This window comes from Pseudorasbora parva, chromosome 17 (genome assembly GCF_024679245.1).
Source record: "Pseudorasbora parva isolate DD20220531a chromosome 17, ASM2467924v1, whole genome shotgun sequence".
NCBI lineage: Eukaryota > Metazoa > Chordata > Actinopteri > Cypriniformes > Gobionidae > Pseudorasbora > Pseudorasbora parva.
In genome coordinates, this window is record NC_090188.1 from 5,806,955 (window position 1) to 5,825,690 (window position 18,736).

Below are 18,736 nucleotides of genomic sequence, written 5' to 3' on the forward strand. Positions count from 1 at the left end.
TGTAGTTGTGCCAACCAATTTTTGAAAGTTTACCCAAATTAAAATTCTAGCAAGTACATTAAGACCTCAAGTACTGTGAACTTGTTTAATTGGAATCCACTGATAAACAATGTGGTTTAATATAAAACGGGTAACTTTGATGATATCTTTCATTTTATTCGCTTACATCCATTACTAGCACTAACTAGCACACCTCTCCCCAAGATGCTTTGATGCATAATTCATAGCACATAGCACAATAGCAGAAATAGGAACAGGTTATATAATAAAGTTTAAAGTTATCTATCCACCACCAAATTCCAGTGTTTATATGTGACTCCAGAGGTTTTGGAGGGAAAGTTGGCCAATGAGATTTGTCCGGATGCTTGTTGCCGTGGGCGCCTCAGAGAGAGAGGCCTGTGCTTTTGGCTGGGCACGCTATTGTCATGACAATAAAGCTTGCAGAAATTACAATTTGAAAGGCGATTGTGATTAAGAAAGAAAAGGAGCGGCTACGGAAGAGTGTTGGGATTTAACTGGAGTAGAAAACGGGAAGGGGTGAGAAAATAAGGAAGGAGGGGAACGTGAAAGGAAACAGGACGAATGCACAGCTTGTGTAGAGTGAACTTGTGTGGGGCGGGTGGCTTGTCTTCTGAACCCCGGTGATCTAATTAACGGTGTTTGCTAAGGAAAACTTCACCATTACTGTTTTAACATTTCCCATTATAACTACTAAACCCGTTTCACATCTTTTGACCTATAGAATTAAAATGAGTGCATAATGAGAGTTAGACTTTGAAGGAGGATTCTGAGGCTTATCTAGGAACCAGAATGTCATGAAGACTTTAGGGTGACTTTGGCCTGTAAGCAGCCACTTAACAACAAATACTTTGTGTTCATTCAAAATAATGAATTAATTACAAGATTAAGATTTTGGCCATCATATTAATGATAATAGTTTTGATGTGATGTTTTAATTTAAAGTAATAGTTCACCCAAAAATGAAAATTGTATCATTAATTACTCACCCTCATGTCGTTCCAAACCCGTAAGACTTTTGTTCATCTTCAGAACACAAGTAAAGATCTTTTTGATGAAATCTGAGAGATTTCTGTCCCTCCATTGATGCGCAACTACCACTTTGATGCTTCCAAAAGTTCATAGTAAAATCCATATGTTTTTTAGTCCAGATTTTAGTAAAAAATTTCTGAAGAGACATGATATATTTATATGATGAACAGATTCAATTTACACTTTTATTCACATATTAACATTGGCGAACATAAACAGAAGCTCATCTGAACCTGCTTGACGCATGAGAACAAACCTAATTGGTTCTTGCGGAAACCCAAACGTGATGCGTAACAGGAATGAACCTCATTGGTTCTCGCACGTCAAGCGAACATGCTTGAGCTTCCGTTAACCACAACTGATGTGAGTTGATATGTGAATAAAATCTTTAATTCATCATATAAAGCGATTGTTTCTCTTCAGAAAATTTGGACTAAACTGCTCAATTCATATGGATTATTTTTATCTCTATGGATTTTTTGAAGCGTCAAAGTGGCATAGCTGTCAATGGAGAGACAGAAATCTCTCAGATTTCATTAAAAAGATCTTCATTTGTGTTCTGAAGATGAATGAAGGTCTTACGGGTTTGGAACAACACGAGGGTGAGTAAATTTTTGGGCGTCTCTTTAAGTTTAAGTATTAGGCATTTTTATGGAATTTCATTTGGCATCAGCATTTCTACCAGTTCCATCATGAACATCTAGATGTCTGCAACTCCCTGGTTTGGAAATCCTGGAAAGCCGGAATAGGGTGTATACTAATGTTATCAGAGAGCCATTTCATCTCATCCTATTGACCCGAGCACTCAGTGAAGTGCACAGCGGTCTCGATTCCATGTCCAAGCTGGCAGAGACAGAAGGATGATAGAGTGAGAATTGGACAGACTGGATCCTGTCACAGTTTGGTTGAGAGCCTAATTATCTGTTCTAGCAGAGGCAAAAATGAGACTTGGTGGAGTGGACGGGAAGTGCGAGACAGTCCGTATCCGTCACTCCTGACAGGACGTTTGATAATAATAAACACATGAGAACAGATAGTCACACCTCGAGAAACTGAGTTTGCAGGCTCGCCCTGTGTGTGTTTTATCCCAGTAATATATTATTCCTGTTTCAGCACACAAGGAAAAGACTACATTTACTGTGGCAGAGTAGGATGTTTCTCTGACCTTTCCCATGAAGAAAAATCTGGAATTTTCAGGATGTCAACAGGTTGTGGATTTGTGGAGGGTCTGTGTCTTGTGGACGGCAGGGGGTCGGTTGGCAGGGTGAGAGGTGAAAGGCCAAAGAGCAAACCAGAAGAGCAGGAGGTAGTGTTGATGGTAAAGAACAGATGTACTGGACCTGAAGAATAAAGAGAATGAAAGCATGTCAAAAGTTTAAAGACGATGAGGTTGCATCTTACTAAGTTCTTGACTTGCCAGAACGGACGAAATTTATTGTAGTGCCGTGAGAAGTTTTCTTAACCTTTGAGTTATGAAGCTGTTTTTTTCAGTGTGATAAGTGTCCATGAAGTTGATAGTTTGATCAACTAAAGGGCTGGTATGTTGCTGGTAAGGCATGGTGCTAGCAATGCCAACGTGGGGAATTTTACTGATTAAAACGAAATAAATAAAAGTGGTAACACTTTACAATAAGGTCCCATTAGTTCACATTAGATGCATCAACTCACAATACATTTGTTACTGTATTTATCCATCTTTGTTATCGCTTGTTCACATAACCACAACTTTTCATTGCTCGTTCATGTTAGCTTAGATCCATTAAATGATATTAACAGATGAAACTTGATGAATGTTCAATTTACTCAATAAGATTAATAAATGTTTATAAAAAAATGATTGTTCATTGTTATTTCATGTTAGCTAATGTTAAGTAATGGAATTTTACTGTAAAGCATTACAATTTAAACATTTAAAAGGAGCAAAAATAAGCGTTAACATTTAAAATAAACCTTGAGTACACCGGAAGTCGATCTGAAATAAAAGTGTCTGCCAAATGCATACATGCACAAAACCCATATTCATTTGAATGTGTTGGAGAGCTCTTTTGTCTCTCGTTTCGCTTATTTCTGCATTTTTGCATGGCTTTTTCCACTTTCACAGGCACGGCTTAATCTTTTGCACTCCTTAATCGCTTGTAGCTGTTCAATAGCTATTAGCATCTTATCTGCTCTCTATTTATATACTAAAAGTTTAGTGAGACTTGAATGTCCACTGGTCACCCTACAGAGTTTCCTAAGAGTGTATGTAAAAAACAAAAAAAAAACCCTGTTCCACATGTGTTGGCTTCCAACAGGACTTGAGCGGGAGCAGGCCTCTTTTTTTCAGGTTGTCTTTAATTGTACAATAGGGGGAAATACGCAGCCAATTACAGTTAAATAACAGTTGGACAAACAGAGGCCTCCGGAAGAGCAAGGCAATGAATGCCGGTCCCATCAATCAACGGCAGGGTTCGTTTTAAGGCTGCACAGTCGCGGAAGGCATAAAGGAAAAGGTAATTGTTTCCGGAGTAGTGGAAAAAAAGGAACAATACAGGAACTAAACGTGTGTAGGGCAACGTGCCTGGGGAGAGAGTTTAGACCTTCAAGCACACTCCAACCCCCTTGAGGACTGAGCGCAAGTCATATGACTTTCCCTTCCTGCCGTGTGCACTTCAATATACACACATTCACAACAAGACAAGAATGTGCAGGAAGATAGGTGTGTTACTACAGGAAGGGCTGGGAGTGTCTGATTAGTTCTGATTCTTGACAAGTCTGACCATGTTTTTCCATACCTCTCGCTTTCAATGTTTATGTCTTTTGGTACACTTATAAAGCTGTTTAGTCTGTGTTAATTCATAGTTTCCGCCCAGATGCAATAGGTTATTGTTAGTACTGTAGAAACATGAGATCTTCATACAGAGCCAGAAGCTTCCAGAATCAGAGACAATGCATTTGCATTCACTTTTATGCTATCACAGTGGACCATGGTGTACTTGACAAATTATTGGACAATTAGTCTGGGGATTCGCTGAATGTGTTTGTCGGTGCGAGATTGTGGTTTGAGCAGCATTTCTGTGGTCTGGGTTTAATCATCCAGCTATGTTAATTGCACAGAAATGTAATATCTGTGCTGGTGTTGTTTCACACAGATTGTACCGTTCTCTTCTATAGCAGAACGTTTGAGAAAGGAAGTTTTGACCTCATTTGAGTGTGCAACAACATCAAGGCACCATTAGGATTACTATGCAGACTGCAGTGCAGTGTTAATCGTTGTTTATCGTTCTACCCAAAAAGATCAAGTGAATTAAACAGATAAATTATCTTTCCTGAATTCCTCTCTCTCTCTCTCTCTCTCTCTCTCTCTCTCTCTCTCTCTCTCTCTCTCTCTCTCTCTCTCTCTCTCTCTCTCTCTCTCTCTCTCTCTCTCTCTCTCTCTCTCTCTCTCTCTCTCTCTCTCTACTGCTCATTCTGACTAACTGATTGAGTGTTTGATTTCTGTCTGTCTTGGCGTTGCTCTGAATGAAATCTCAGGTGAATTGAAATGGATATAGAGTGTATGTTTTGCTTGAACTAACTAGTGGTCAACCAATATGGGTTTTACACACACACACACACACACACACACACACACACACACACACACACACACACACACACACACACACACACACACACACACACACACACACACACACACACACACACACACACACACACACACACACTCACACACTCACACACACAGACTCACACACACATTATGAGATAATGTCAAAAAAAAATATATGGTAGTTTTTTCCCATCGTGTCAATGTCAAAATTGTGGCCAGTAAAAATGCAAGTAACTTTGGAAAACCACGAGCTACAGTGGCTGGTGAGCAAAAAAGTTAATATACATATACAGTGTTTTTATATATATATATATAAATATATATATACACTATATATATATATATATATATATATATAGAGAGAGAGAGAGAGAGAGAGAGAGTAATCAAAGCACTGTAATAAACCGGCAATAATGGCTTAATTCTAATGTGTGAGGTCGAGGTTGAAATGACAGGGAAAGGAAAACCGAAGGCTCTGTTTATGAAATGAACAAATATTGAGTCCTATTTCTCAACTGGCACCTCTTTCCCGTCAACGCACTGCTAATGCCACACTCTTTCCCTCTGGTACAGCTGCATGCTTCCAGAAACACTCTGTATACACAATTTACAGCTAATGGGACACTCTGGGGTGTCTTTATTTGGGATAGATTTATACTTTTGGGTGAGCTATTGTATAATGGATATTCTGAAGCCTCTTCTTCACACTCTCACTAGTCACTCTAGGGATGTTATTTTGGTGCAGTGTTTTTCGTCTTACACTCTTGCTCTTTGTCTTTCTCTTCCTCTGTGCACCCTATCACCCCCTTTTCTCCTGCCCTCCTCTCTTTTCCTCTTCGCTCTGCAGAGCCTCCAACCAAAATCCAAAACTCTAAGCCCACCCTGTGCTCGGTGCACCCGGGTGAACTGCTCAAGCTCAACTGCCCGCTGCCCGAGGCGGCCGCCATCATCTGGACCAAAGACGGCTCCTCGCTGGGGCCTGACAACCGCACGTTCATAGATCAGGAGTGGCTACAGATCCGCGACGCCACCCCTAAGGACTCGGGCCTGTATGCGTGCAGTGCTGCTGGCAAACAGGCCAGCGACGCGCTTTGCTTCATCGTAAATGTTACAGGTGAGACGCTTGTCTACCACAGGGGGCGCCATCGGCAGATTAAGACTTTCATATTCGCAGATGGGTTTTCGTTCGCGGCGCTATGAATCTTTTTTTCTTATTTTGTTTGTCTTATTTTCAATGTATTTTTACAGTTCATTGCTTACTTTACAATACAGTGAGATGGACGATGTAGTCTTTAAGTCTACAGTATATATATATGATATTGACTGAAAACTGGCAAGTTTAACGCTGTCGTTACTATTGGTGTGTCTCATTTTGAAGGCTTCCCACTTCAGAGGTCACATTTGTTTGCACATACGTCATTGACGCCGCCTCATTTCAGAAAAGAGCTCATTATATTGCAAGTTAAGAAAGAAATTACAGTAATTTACACCTCACCACTCAATGATATATTGGTTACTGTTGAAATGAGACATCCTCATTGATTTATCCACCAACAAATGCGAACTTTGGAGGGCACAGTCTTCGAAATGAGACAGCTTATATCAATGTGTCAAAAATAGCTAATAACTGAATAATGATAGTTAGCATAAGTGTGAAGGTGTTGTGACGGGAGGAGAAACAAAGCACAAGGTTACAGTATTCCTGGTACTCTCTGCAGATGCCATCTCATCCGGTGACGATGAGGACGACACGGAGCGATCGGACGATATTGGGGCGGACGGCGAACAAATGCGTGAGTATCAGGACTTTAGGGACGATCACCAGTTTTCACAAAGTACCATGTGAAATGCACTTTTATTTAGGATGATTTTTAGAGAAAATAAACAAGTGCTAGTTGTAGATGCAACACATTTGGCATATTTGTTCTGTGAAACAGTATTCGTTGTTTTGCTACATTCACCGAGGCAATTTTTGTCAGTGAAACAACACTCTGAAGACTGAAGCAGAGGCTGATGTTAACTGTGTCATCAAGCAATTCCAGTCACATTCCCCGAATTCCCGGCCCTGTCTTTCCTTCATCCTTTGTGTCTTTGTGCCCTCCCCTTCTCAGGTAGCTAGTCCATTAGGGGCCTATCTGTAATTTAGAGAGTTTCAAGAGTTTGGGCTCCATTTGGAGAATGGCAAAATGTGAAGATGTAGAATATTAATGAAGAATAAAAGTATATATAAAAGCCTTGTTAATCAATTGAGTGCTGCAAAGATTATGTATTTTTGTTGGTCAACTTGTAAGTTCTCTGCAAGTTTTATGTATCATTTCACCGTCTCGGTTATCTATAGAACCGATATAGTCCGGCCCTGAGTAACCCGCTTGTCGTTTTTGCTAAAATAACGTGCGGGATGTATGATATTCCATCATGTAAGCAAAGTCAGCAGTGATTACAAGGTTGCATTTCTTTGCAATTGATGACTAGTCTATTCTTGGGCTGTGGTTAGACATCTATTAATTTTTCACTGACTGTCCAAATTTTGCCTTGTTTTAGCCTAGAAGTCAGGGCTGTTTTTGGACTTTTTTTTAAATGCAAAATTGCTTGCTGGGTTGCTTACCTGGTTCCCTTTGACAACATTTTGGGGATTATTGATGAAAATAAGCTATGTGACCAACTTTTATGAATTCTGAAGCCTAAATACACTCTCCAGAAGGAAAGTTATGCACCTTATCGCATAAACTACTATATTCTCAAGGCTGACTATTGAGTAGATGAGTTTACTTATTAGTTGAGGACGTTTAATGTCCACAATGACATATGCAGTCCCATCACAACAACCTATTTAACATCACATAAAAGCTTAAAAAACCAAGGGTGGGGTATTGCTGAGACCTCTTTTCACATTGAAATGCATTGAAAAAAACGAATTGACTTTGAGACCTCAAAATGCATTGAAAAAACCAATTGACTTTGGAACCATAGGACCGTAAGTTCAAAAGCTTTCTAGTTTCCAATTTTTTGTCATGGTTATCTCTAATTTCCTCATATTTTTTGAGAACCGTATGTAAAAGAGAAGCCATGACAGGTGAGGAAAGGAAATTGACTACATTTCCACTGTTGAAACGAGTGCCATACCCAACAAAATCTGTTTTGAGTTGTGCAAAACTAAATATTAAAGAGAGTTGTTGGAAAGAGGGGTGGAGCGAGGTCTTTCAGCTAATGGGCTCTGGTTTGGATCTGCACCAGCACTTTTCTGTGTAAGCTTTGGAGGTCTGGCCTTTGGCCGCGTACGAGTGGAGTTGAGGTGGGTGTGTGGGGGAATTGGGCTAGGGATGGAGGGGTGTTTAGTATTGTGCTTGGGGCGGTTTCGGGCTCAGTGGGTTGGATTTCTGCCCAGCTGAACCACTCAGAACTCTTTGATATTTCTGTGCAAAGGGGCCTCAACAACAGCAGTCTCAAAAACACCAATCTCACAAGAAAGTTTCTTTTATTTGTGAGCTCTTGTGTTGCTCTCAGACGAGGTGTGCTGGAGTAGACATAACTGGGATTGTTTAAAGACTAGAGGTTTTTCCTCTGCTTAATTTGATGGAATTAGCTGCTGGGATGTCTCAATGTTTCTGTTTACTGAGCGATTCTTGCAGATAACGATGGTATTTGTTGATAGTCCCTTCCAGATTCCAAGAGTTTTTGAAGAAAAATGTCAATAAAGGTTCAGTGGTCAGTCCATCTTTCACTGGAATTCACCTGTTTTCCAGGATGTCTGACACTACCGCCCCAATGTCTGAGGGTCATCTTCGATTTCTCAATGAATACCTGAACCGTTAACAAAGTTAAAAGGAGTCAGGCTTACAGATGTGTAGTCTGCTGTCCGTCTGGGCGTCGAGGTCATAGAGAATGACCGTTACGAAAGAATTCCCACGAGATGAGATGAAAAAGTTGGGCGGTGAGGAAAGAAAACAGACGGACAGATAGACGTTGAAAGAAACCGTTAAGTTGAAAACCAATTAGCATGCCTTCACGCTGAAGGGAAGATGTCTGTTTACACGTCTCATATCAAGTCATTTGCAACCTTCCGGTTTGCATGTCTGTCGAACAAAAGAAATTGGATGTGATGGTCCAGTTCCTTCTTGGCAAGCCACTGTGCTTTTGGACCGACTTGTTTTATCCTCCTTTTCTCTTGTGCATTTTCAGAGGAAATATGTTTTTATTTAAGCCGCTCACTGTGAGTTGCAGGGTTCCATTAAGCAGATGGGCGGTGCAGTCATGCAGTGCCGCGAGTGTGAATAACTGTTTCGATTTACATCCGTGGTCATGGCTTCCTGTTTCCCTTGCCGAGTTTCAGACGCCTCCTGCTTTCTCTCTCTTGGCAATGATCTAGTTCTGTTGGGAAATATAGGTTGGATCAAAATGGATTTGAATTATTTTACTTTACAGATTTGCCATTTCATTGCATTTCTCTGTGTCAGTGTTATTTGGTATTATTAATAGCATTTAATATTTTGAATACATTTTTATTTAGCTTTAATTTTTAATTTTTTTTGCTTTAGTACTTCAACGTAAAAGTTTTATTTAAACTTTTTAATTTGTATATGTATATGTTTGTTTCACTAAAGTTTTCATTTAAAAAATATATTTCACAAATATATTCATAAGCACATGAACGCCAACAAATAATTGAATGTGACAAATGCTTTGTCAGCACATTACAAGTGCGATTTGGACAACAATCAGAGTACTATAATTGTAATATATTTTTAAATAAATTATTAAACTGTCCTGCACCCTCATATTTTCATGTTTTATATTGATTAATTGTACGACCCCAATGCTGATCTTCAGAGCGAAGGCTAAAAACAAACTAAAGTCTTCTTCATTCAACCATCCAAGCCAAAAGCTACTGTTTTTGGCTTTGATCTTGAGTTTTTCCATAAACAAAGATATAGAAATCACTGTAGATGTCAGGGGCTGATCTATGAACTGCTGAAAGCAGATAAGAGAGGGGGTGTAGATAATAAACCTTCAGTTTGCCTGTGATACATATCAAAGCTGCATGTAATCTTCAAGGCTTAGACACTGACACCGAAGAAAATATATTGTGCACTGCAAGTGTGATTGTTGTTGATATTTGGAAAATGGTTGGTTGTAATTTCTTCTTCTTTCCTGCAGGGACGCCATATTGGACCTCACCGGAGAAGATGGAGAAGAAGCTTCATGCTGTCCCTGCGGCCAACACTGTGAAGTTTCGGTGCGCGGCAGCGGGAAACCCCAAGCCCAAAATGCACTGGCTGAAAAACGCGAAACCCTTCAGACAAGAGGATCGCATGGGCGGCTACAAGGCAAGGATCTTCACTAGTGCTGCATGGGAATTGGAACTCATTGCATGGTCTTTGCCATATACATTTAATAAGACCTAAAATCTAGTGCTTTTTAGAAAACAAAATAGGTGGATTTAAGTGTTCTTTTTGAATGGGCAGTTTTGCATAATTGAGAATTGTTAACAGTTGGTCTAGCACTGACTCTTGGTTAAAGTGTAATAGATGTGTGGGGCGATTGGCCGATGCACCCCGATCAGTGTCTGTTTGCACTTTTGTCTCTGAAAACACAGCTGATCCACACTGAAGGTCACTAATGATTAAGCTGCTCACGCTCGATTGATCTGAAGACTCAAACATGAGCTCAGTGTCTGACTATAGGACCAAGAACTGGTGATTTTGCTAATCCAGACTTGAATAACCCTTTAGTTACAGACAAAATTACTTTTTACATTTTCTGAAGAAATGTATAAATTTAGTTTGGCTTTATATATTATGAAATAGGATTAAATGTGATTATTAATCAAATGTTTATGCTAATAAATATGAATAATTTTTAATAACAATAATAACTATACAAAATTCAAAATTTTAAATTATTAATTAAAACAGAATATATGGTTTGTAAGCAAAAAATAAAAATGTGTTTTACAATTCATTCAAAAAATTAAAAAATTACAATTTCATTTTAGAATATACAAAATAAAATTTTAATGAAATAGGTAGATTGAAACGAACCCTGGTGTGATTGATCTGTTAGTGCGCTTAATTTTGTGTGAACTGCCATCTGAACCCTGGTGCGCACCAAACAAGCGGACCGAGACCGCTGTAAGATGGGTCTCGGTCCCCTTCCAGACAAAGTCTGGTGCGGTTTGAATGAAATATGAACACAACACGGACCAAAAACAGGACATGATGTCTCAAGATGCGACCATAAAAGGACAGAATGCACAAGTACACCATTTTTTCTCAACATAGTCGCGATATTGTCCATCACAGTTCGGTACAGGCGTCAGAACCGCGTCTCCTCACAGCAGATCTTGGTGTGTGTGTGACGGAGGGATTCTTGTCGCTGTTTTGACTGCTTTACACATTTTATAAGCTCTTCAGGAGTTCTCAGATGGTCAAAATATCATATCATCATATGTAGCTAAACACATACAACGAGCACATTTAGCCCAGCACACGGCATTGTTTTGGATTTTACGTTTCGTCTCGAAATATACGCCATAAAAGCCAACCAATAAGGTTGTGAACATATCCCTATAATTAAAAAAAAAAGTGTGAACACCCTAAAATTTCACGTTTCATAAAATTAATCATTGGATAATGTACATAAACTAAAGTACCTGAGGTAAATTAACCTTTATTTTTTCTTGATGGGTCTCAAAAGACAGAGGGTTAGAGCAGGCTTGTGGAGGAAACGTGTCCATGGAAGAGACGCTGGATTTTGTGGCCTGCAGTCACGAGAGCTGCATTCCTGAGGTGGGGGCGGGAGCTCGCTCGTCTGTCGGCACGGCGATATTACTTTTCCCATGGTGCTCTCGCTCGAAAAACCCTCGTCTTCTGGGCCAATTTCTCTCTCTCCTGTTTGTTCTGTCAGTGCTGCTGTCACATTTGCCCTCCATTTTGTACGTCGTCACACAGGTGCGAAGTTGGTGCTGAGCTAAACCTGGAGTTTTGTTGAATTCAATTTGAGAATGAGCCTGTGTTTGTGTGTTCACCAGATAATGTAACCAACTACGATTTCGGTTAACACATTTCCTTAATTGTTCTGAATGTGTCCTGTTGAACTGTGAAAGAGGATTTGATTTTTCCTTTTCTTGTTCAGGTCCGGCTCCAGCACTGGACTCTAATCATGGAGAGCGTTGTTCCCTCTGATAAAGGAAACTACACCTGTGTGGTGACAAACGCTTATGGATCCATCAATCACACCTACACGCTGGATGTAGTAGGTGAGTCTTGTATACGGTACATGTGTGTAGACCAATGGCTACATTTATTTATTTATTAAAAACTGTAAAATTGTGAATATTGTTTCACACAACGCTGTTATGTGGCTTTAAAAGAGTTGGAAAGCTTAATCCTCATTTTTGGAGTAAATCATGGCTATATTTCATAGCTGTCTACACTAGTTGTTTGAGTAGACCTGCAATATCCAACCTCAGAACCAAGCTGTATTTTTACATGCACACACCCATGAACAAAACGCAGACATGCAAGGGCGAAGGCTCACACACACACATATATGTGCTCCCTATTTAGGGCCCCTGTTCTGGGTTAAGTAAAAGCAGTCTTTCAGAAGGTCTCTGTTTTTCTTTTCTGTTTTATTGCTGGGCTGTAAAGCCCTTTTGTGTCTGGCTCAGTCTAATACTCTCATCACAGAGAAAGCAGGAGAGAAAAGAGGCAGAGGAAGGGATTATGCTGTTTTTCTCTTGTTGTTTTTCACTTTAATGTCAGACTAGCCTACCTGGGAAGTCAATGAAAATGACAGAATGAAAAAACGAAGGTTGGGAGAGAGAAAACGTTTTTCCTGTGCCGGATTCGGAGTCTCGCTGACCCTTCGAACAGGTCAATGAAAGTTGCGCCAGTCTGAACTGGCCTGCATTTCAAAGCTGGACAAAGTACAAAGCGCTGACACTTGAAAGAGCCAAAAAGACACTAATTATTGCTGTTTACCGTGGATGTCAGCCAGATTCCAGAGCAGAACTTCTACTGTAGATCACTTCCAACAAAAGCCCATTATGCCAATTTTGTCCACATTATATATTTATTTAAGTTTAGCACACGCAGTCACCATCTACTGTCACTCATAGCATGCTGGTACTAAAGTTTGGCGATATCACATAATTTAAGTCGTAGTAACAGTACATGACGTGGGGGGAAAATAAAACAGTTTTGAATTAGGATTAGTTCCCATGGCTTAATAATAAGTACTCATTTTAGTTAACAGTGTCGATTTACACTTAGTGCAAATTGTCCGCCTTGTTGGCAGAGGCTATTTACACTGACTCCGCCCACTGACGTCTGATTAGATAGACAAAATTTCGGAAGATGCTGGATTGTCAACAGCAATGGTCAAGGGTTAAGACACATGGCAGAAACTTTTGACGCAAGTCGAGTTTGAATCCGCCCTTATCAGATTTTATTTTCCTTAAAACTGAAGAAAATTTTTGAACATTTAAAATAAACTGTCTAATATGTGTTTAATAATAAAATGGTTAGGGTTAGGCAGGTGTATGGAGGGCTTTATTGTCCCAATAAGGTGGCATCCATTTTATACATTTTAGAAATATAATCATTTACACTCTGTTATCATTGCATACCATTTAATTGACAACAACACTGAGGTGCAAATAGTATCTGCCTCTATAAGTATAAATAGCTTCTAACTACTATTTACACTTATTACAAAGACTTTACTGCTAATTTTACATAGTGTTAATAAAATCTATCACTATTTCAAGTGTAAACAGAATCTAGTTGCAATTTCAAATTAGTATTGTGGCCCTGAATTAATAAATTGTGGGAACTAATTCTTAATTTTTAGACACAATTTTCGTTTTTGCATGTTGTGTGGGGCTTTGTAATATATCAAAATATAACAATTTTTTCCTTCTGAAAATGCAAATAAAAAATTGTAAAGTTTTTTATTAAAGTAAAAGAACCATCCAGACCTAGTAACTCAGTGCATCTCCACCCTGATTTCTCTCAGCCAATCGCATGACGCAGCTCCTCCTGTGTATGCTAAGTCAGCAGGTTACCCAGAGTTCAACACTCTCGCTTCGGGATGCCAGATCAGCCTATAAATGCCTGGCTAATGATGTAATCGATCGATTGCGAATTGGTGGAGAATGCGGGCAAGCGACTGGCACTTGGCTCAACCTGTGGCTGACTCAATGGGTTATTGGAGGAGGATCTGACACTCAACATATTTTCAGTTGGGTTTTTGGAAGGCTCCTTAGTTAGGGTAGTGCACAGGTGGCTAGCAATAGTTTTTGCAATAATGCAACACATAATCAATGACTGTGTCTGAAAGCACCCCCTATATCCTTTAATAGCGGACAGCCATTTGTAGTGTTGTCTGAAACCATAGTGGACATTATCAAGTGCACTTGTTCAATCCCACAATGCTCCGAAATAACACGTGTATAGCCGATGTACGCTCAACAGCTAGATAATACCCATAATGCACATCCATCCATTTTCCAAACTGCTGGTCCAATGTGGGTACAGCCTAATTATCAGCAGGTAAAAAAATATTTTTACTTGATTATTAAATTGTATAATTAAGATTTATACATGACAATTTCAGAGTGACAGAGTTCAATTTAAAGGAAGTGTGTAAAATTGTGGCCAAAACTGGTACTGCATTTGCTTTCAAATGACTGTAGAGTAGGGGTTGCACCGACTAATCGACTAGTCGACCTTAATGCTCCGTAATGACACTTTAAGCTTGACGTCGACTAGTCGCTGGCCTATAGAGTGCGCAACAGAATAAACAATTTCCTGACATGCAGGCTCTGTTTTGAACAGTTAAAAATGACAAGTAAATGCATACTCTGTGAGCTAAAACAAGACATGTTTGATTATACCATCTGGATGCTCAAAATTGATCGGGAGAATGCACGCTTATTGTACACGTAAGTTAATCATCGCGGTAAACTAATACGTGCAACAATCGCACCAATAATGTAGGATCAATAACCTTATGGGCAGTGCTGTGTCATATGCCATAACTGTCCTGTGCACAAAAAGACCTGAGTTCGTGTCTCAGCTCGAGGTTCAGGCTTATTTGTTAATTATTGACATCATCAACGACTAGTCGACGTCGACTCGACTTTCATCACATAAATGTCGAAAATCGGAAGTCGTTCAAGCCCTACTGTAGAGCGGTGTATCCCTCTCCCCCTCCCCCTGACTCGAGGTTGCCAGATTGGCTGCAGGATCAGCAGGAACGTTTGTAGCTGCAGCTGTGATGACTAGAGCAGATCTGTCAACCCGGATGCAGAAACACTACTGACTTTGTGATTGGTCGATAGGTGGAGGGCGGAGCTTCAGGCCAAAACACAACATGTCAACATCAACATCAGTTGAGGGCTGCAACAACAACTTTTAAATGACAATATCCTGGCCAGACTTCTGTTGTCAGTCATAGAAGTATTTGAAATGAACATGATTTCTTAATGTCTAGTGACATATCAGGGCCATTTTATGATTAATTGAAATACATTTCTTACATACAGTTCCTTTATATATTTTCATTACTTCTGGAGCTGCTAAGTTTCAAATGCTAACTTAACAGCGAGCACAAAATATGCAAAAGCGGCATCACTTCCGGCGTGCTCAGTGTTCTCTCACTCGTTTTAATTCACTCCTTCAAGTGGACCGTATTAGTGGAATAATTTAGGGAATAGTGAATGAGGGTATAAGCGGCGATTGCAAACACAGCCTCTAAAACACTTGCTAGCCACTCCAAAGCAAAGTCTGACTTGGATATTTGGTATAGATCTTTGTGTGTGAGCAAAGTTTGCCCTTTCTAACTTTTTGTTTCTCATCTGTTCTTCTTCATCTGTCTGTCTTTTCTTTTCACTGCCCATCTGCTGGGCATCTTTTATACTCTGCATCCCTTTAACCCCAGCCCTCTCTTCTTTTTCTCTTTTTTCAGCTTTGCACCATTGTTTTGAGCTTTTCTTGTGGCCCCTCTTGTGCCCCTCAGTCCTAAATCCTCTTACATCCCCCGCAAACCTTCGCTGCATGTTTGTGAAGCTTGACCTCTCCACATCTCCTGTGTGACATCATGCTTGTGTGTCTGTGTACGTCGGGGTAACCAGGAGACGTGTCAGAATTACAGGGCCAGAGTAATGTTGTGTTTTGAAGACAATGAGGAGTGTTAATAATGCGGTTCAATCTGTTTAGTTTCTGATTTTTTTTTTTCCTTTGGAAAGAGTGATTCAGTAGTTCTAACTGTTTCCAGCAGGATTATTATAGTTAACCAAAACTAAAACCATTTTTGTTACTGTGAAATAAAATAAACGTTAACTAAAATAAAATATAAAAAAATGCATAAGCTTATTTTATTTCAGCTAGTTGCCTAGGAAACATTTCTCATTTTCATTTTATTTAACGTCATCTGTTAAAAACTAAAAACTCTCATTTAAAATAGACATTAATAAAAATGACAGACACAATAAAATTGCTAAAACTTTTACTGTTATAAAAAATGAGTGCTGTCAAAACAATTAATTGTGATTAATTGCATCTAACATAAAAGTTTGTTAATATATATAGGTGTGTGTGCTGTGTGTGTGTGTGTGTGTGTGTGTGTGTGTGTGCGTATTAACTCAACCTTTTATGTTAGATGCAATTTAATCAGTTTGACAGCACTATAAAAATATATTAGCTTCTCAATGATACTAAAATAACACTGAAGAGTGTCTTAATAATAGAAAACCTCTTTTAACTTTAATTTAAGTTTAACTTAAGTTTACTCATCATTGAGGCCTTTTGGGAGAAAAATATATCTAATCGACTCATATCTGATCATATGTCTAAGTGGAAAAAAGGGAATGAAACGTGAATGTTCCTGATACACCAATGCTACAGGGACCGCAGCTGATATACGGTGGACACTGGACATCTGTCTTATTTTTCCCCCTACATTACCTTTCTTCATCTGTGTTTGCTCAGCTCTTATCTGCTGAGATAATGCAACAGCCTCTGTTTTGTGAAGTCTTAACAGCAGCCTGATAGGACAGTAGGTGTGCTGATCTGAAAGCTAAACATTCATGTATACCTTTACTGTGCAAATTGGGCTGGTTTTATTTATAGCCTGACTGATTATTAATAAAAGTTTAGAAAAATTAAACCCACAAGCAATTACACTGAAGATGAATATAATTATGTTCTGTTTTGAAAAGCATGCACGCTTCCTTAATAGACGTGGGAAGTGAAAGTTGTTTCAAACATTAGTGAGTAAATATGTTTGTTGTGCTGTTGCTAGTTGGTCTCTTTATTGTTCATGTTCGGTCAGAAATGTAGAATGCTACATTCACTACCATTCAAAAGTTTGGTGTCAGTAAGAATTTTTTTTAAAGAAATGAATACGTTTATTCAAGAATGTATTAAATTGATCAAAAGTGACAGTAAAGGCATTTATAATAGTGGTGTCATAATCGCGATTAATCACATCTAAAGTAAACTTTTTTAAACTCTGCTCATTCTTCTTTGTTTTTTTAATCAGAGCGCTCTCCTCACCGGCCCATTCTTCAAGCAGGCCTGCCGGCCAACACCTCTGTTCACGTCGGAGGGGACGCAAGGTTCGTCTGTAAAGTTTACAGTGACGCTCAGCCTCACATCCAGTGGCTGCAGCACATTGTGAAGAACGGCAGCCGTTACGGGCCTGATGGACTCCCCTATGTCCGGGTGTTAAAGGTAGGCTTGGTTTTCATGTTTATAAGACTCTGATTTGGCCATTTAGACATCGCTTTCCATTTTTTCAGGAACAAGAATGCTTTATTTTCAGATGTAGATGATGCAGCTAATTTCTTTCTAAAAGAATGAGAAGATGCAAAGACTCTATTCTTACAGGAGATATCCTTGTTTTCTTATGACATGTAATGGGTGGTGCTCCCTCCTTTTCCGCTCTCTCCTATCCTTCCTGAAGAGTGCGAGAGATTGTAACAGACTCCCATATGTGTTTTTTGTCCCTCGTCGCGGCACCTTCTAGCGCTCGGGCATAAACAGCTCGAACGTGGAAGAGCTCATTCTCAACAATGTTACGGAAGAGGACTCTGGTGAATATACGTGCCAGGTGTCCAATTATATTGGTCAAGCCAGCCAGTCCGGTTGGCTCACTGTCCTACCAGGTAAAACCAAGAACGAGACGTTGATCCCCGGCGTCCCTTCCCCTCTGCTGGTGTTTTGGGTTGTTTTTTTTTGTCGTCGTGGTGATCCTGGGATTTTTCGCTGAGCCATGGTGGTGTGGTCTGGTGTTTTATTTTCTTTATTTTTTTGGTGGATCTTTCCTGGTGCCCCTGCCATCCAGCCAATCAGCCATGGAAACAAGCCTTTGGTCTGTCCTTGCCACTGCCTTCCTGTTGTGTGTCACGCTTCCCATATCTGTTTTTCCCTTTCCTTTATCACTTTATTTTCTCACTCTAATCTTTCTTTCCGAAAGGCAGTGGCTTGTTTTCCATGTTTCTTCACTTGTGTTTGCATGGACCCTTGAGGATCTGGTGGGTTCACCTATGTTGGGTACAGAGGTTTTCAATCTACGTTTATGGCGATTTTTTTTCCTTTCTTCCTGTTTTATGACCTTCTCTAACGAAGCGGAACATCTACCATTTCTGTAATGCGTAGATGGGAAATACAACATTGAACATCTCCTTTTCTCCTCTTGGTATTTTGGGTCTGATTTGTTTCTTTTCTCTCTTTTCCATCTTCCTCTTCTCCTGCGTTTCCTCCTTTGTTTCTCTCAGACGGCAGGTGTGAACACTACGGACAAAGAGATCGAGGTGCTCTACCTGCCTAATGTAACTTTCGAGGATGCGGGCGAGTATACATGCTTGGCGGGTAACTCTATTGGGATCTCCTATCACACTGCTTGGTTGACGGTGCTTCCAGGTATACACTCCTCTACGGCTTCTGTACACACACTTCCTTTTTGTCGAAGTCATGTTGGTTGATATCGCGCCAACGTTTCATTAAGAGGAAACGAGGAACTTGGGACGGTGTTACTTTAGTGTCCATGTACTATTATAGTTTTTTATATTTTGAACTGGATTAATTTGTA

The 18,736-nt window shown here is 39.7% G+C and overlaps 1 protein-coding gene across 7 annotated transcripts in view; it reads left to right on the forward strand.

Moving 5' to 3' along the window:
- The window catches only part of fgfr2 (fibroblast growth factor receptor 2), a 56,876-nt gene that overhangs the window by 6,644 nt on the left and 31,496 nt on the right, over nucleotides 1-18,736 (forward strand). For 3 of the 7 annotated variants that reach the window (XM_067421626.1, XM_067421628.1, XM_067421627.1), the window contains exons 3-8: nucleotides 5,490-5,756; nucleotides 6,361-6,435; nucleotides 9,797-9,966; nucleotides 11,774-11,897; nucleotides 17,186-17,376; nucleotides 18,423-18,567. In XM_067421626.1, coding sequence (XP_067277727.1) covers nucleotides 5,490-5,756; nucleotides 6,361-6,435; nucleotides 9,797-9,966; nucleotides 11,774-11,897; nucleotides 17,186-17,376; nucleotides 18,423-18,567 — 972 coding nt within the window. Of the gene's footprint in view, nucleotides 1-5,489; nucleotides 5,757-6,360; nucleotides 6,436-9,796; nucleotides 9,967-11,773; nucleotides 11,898-17,185; nucleotides 17,377-17,671; nucleotides 17,811-18,422; nucleotides 18,568-18,736 lie in introns of all 7 variants that reach the window. The other 4 variants (XM_067421629.1, XM_067421630.1, XM_067421631.1 and 1 more) reach the window with 3 other exon arrangements.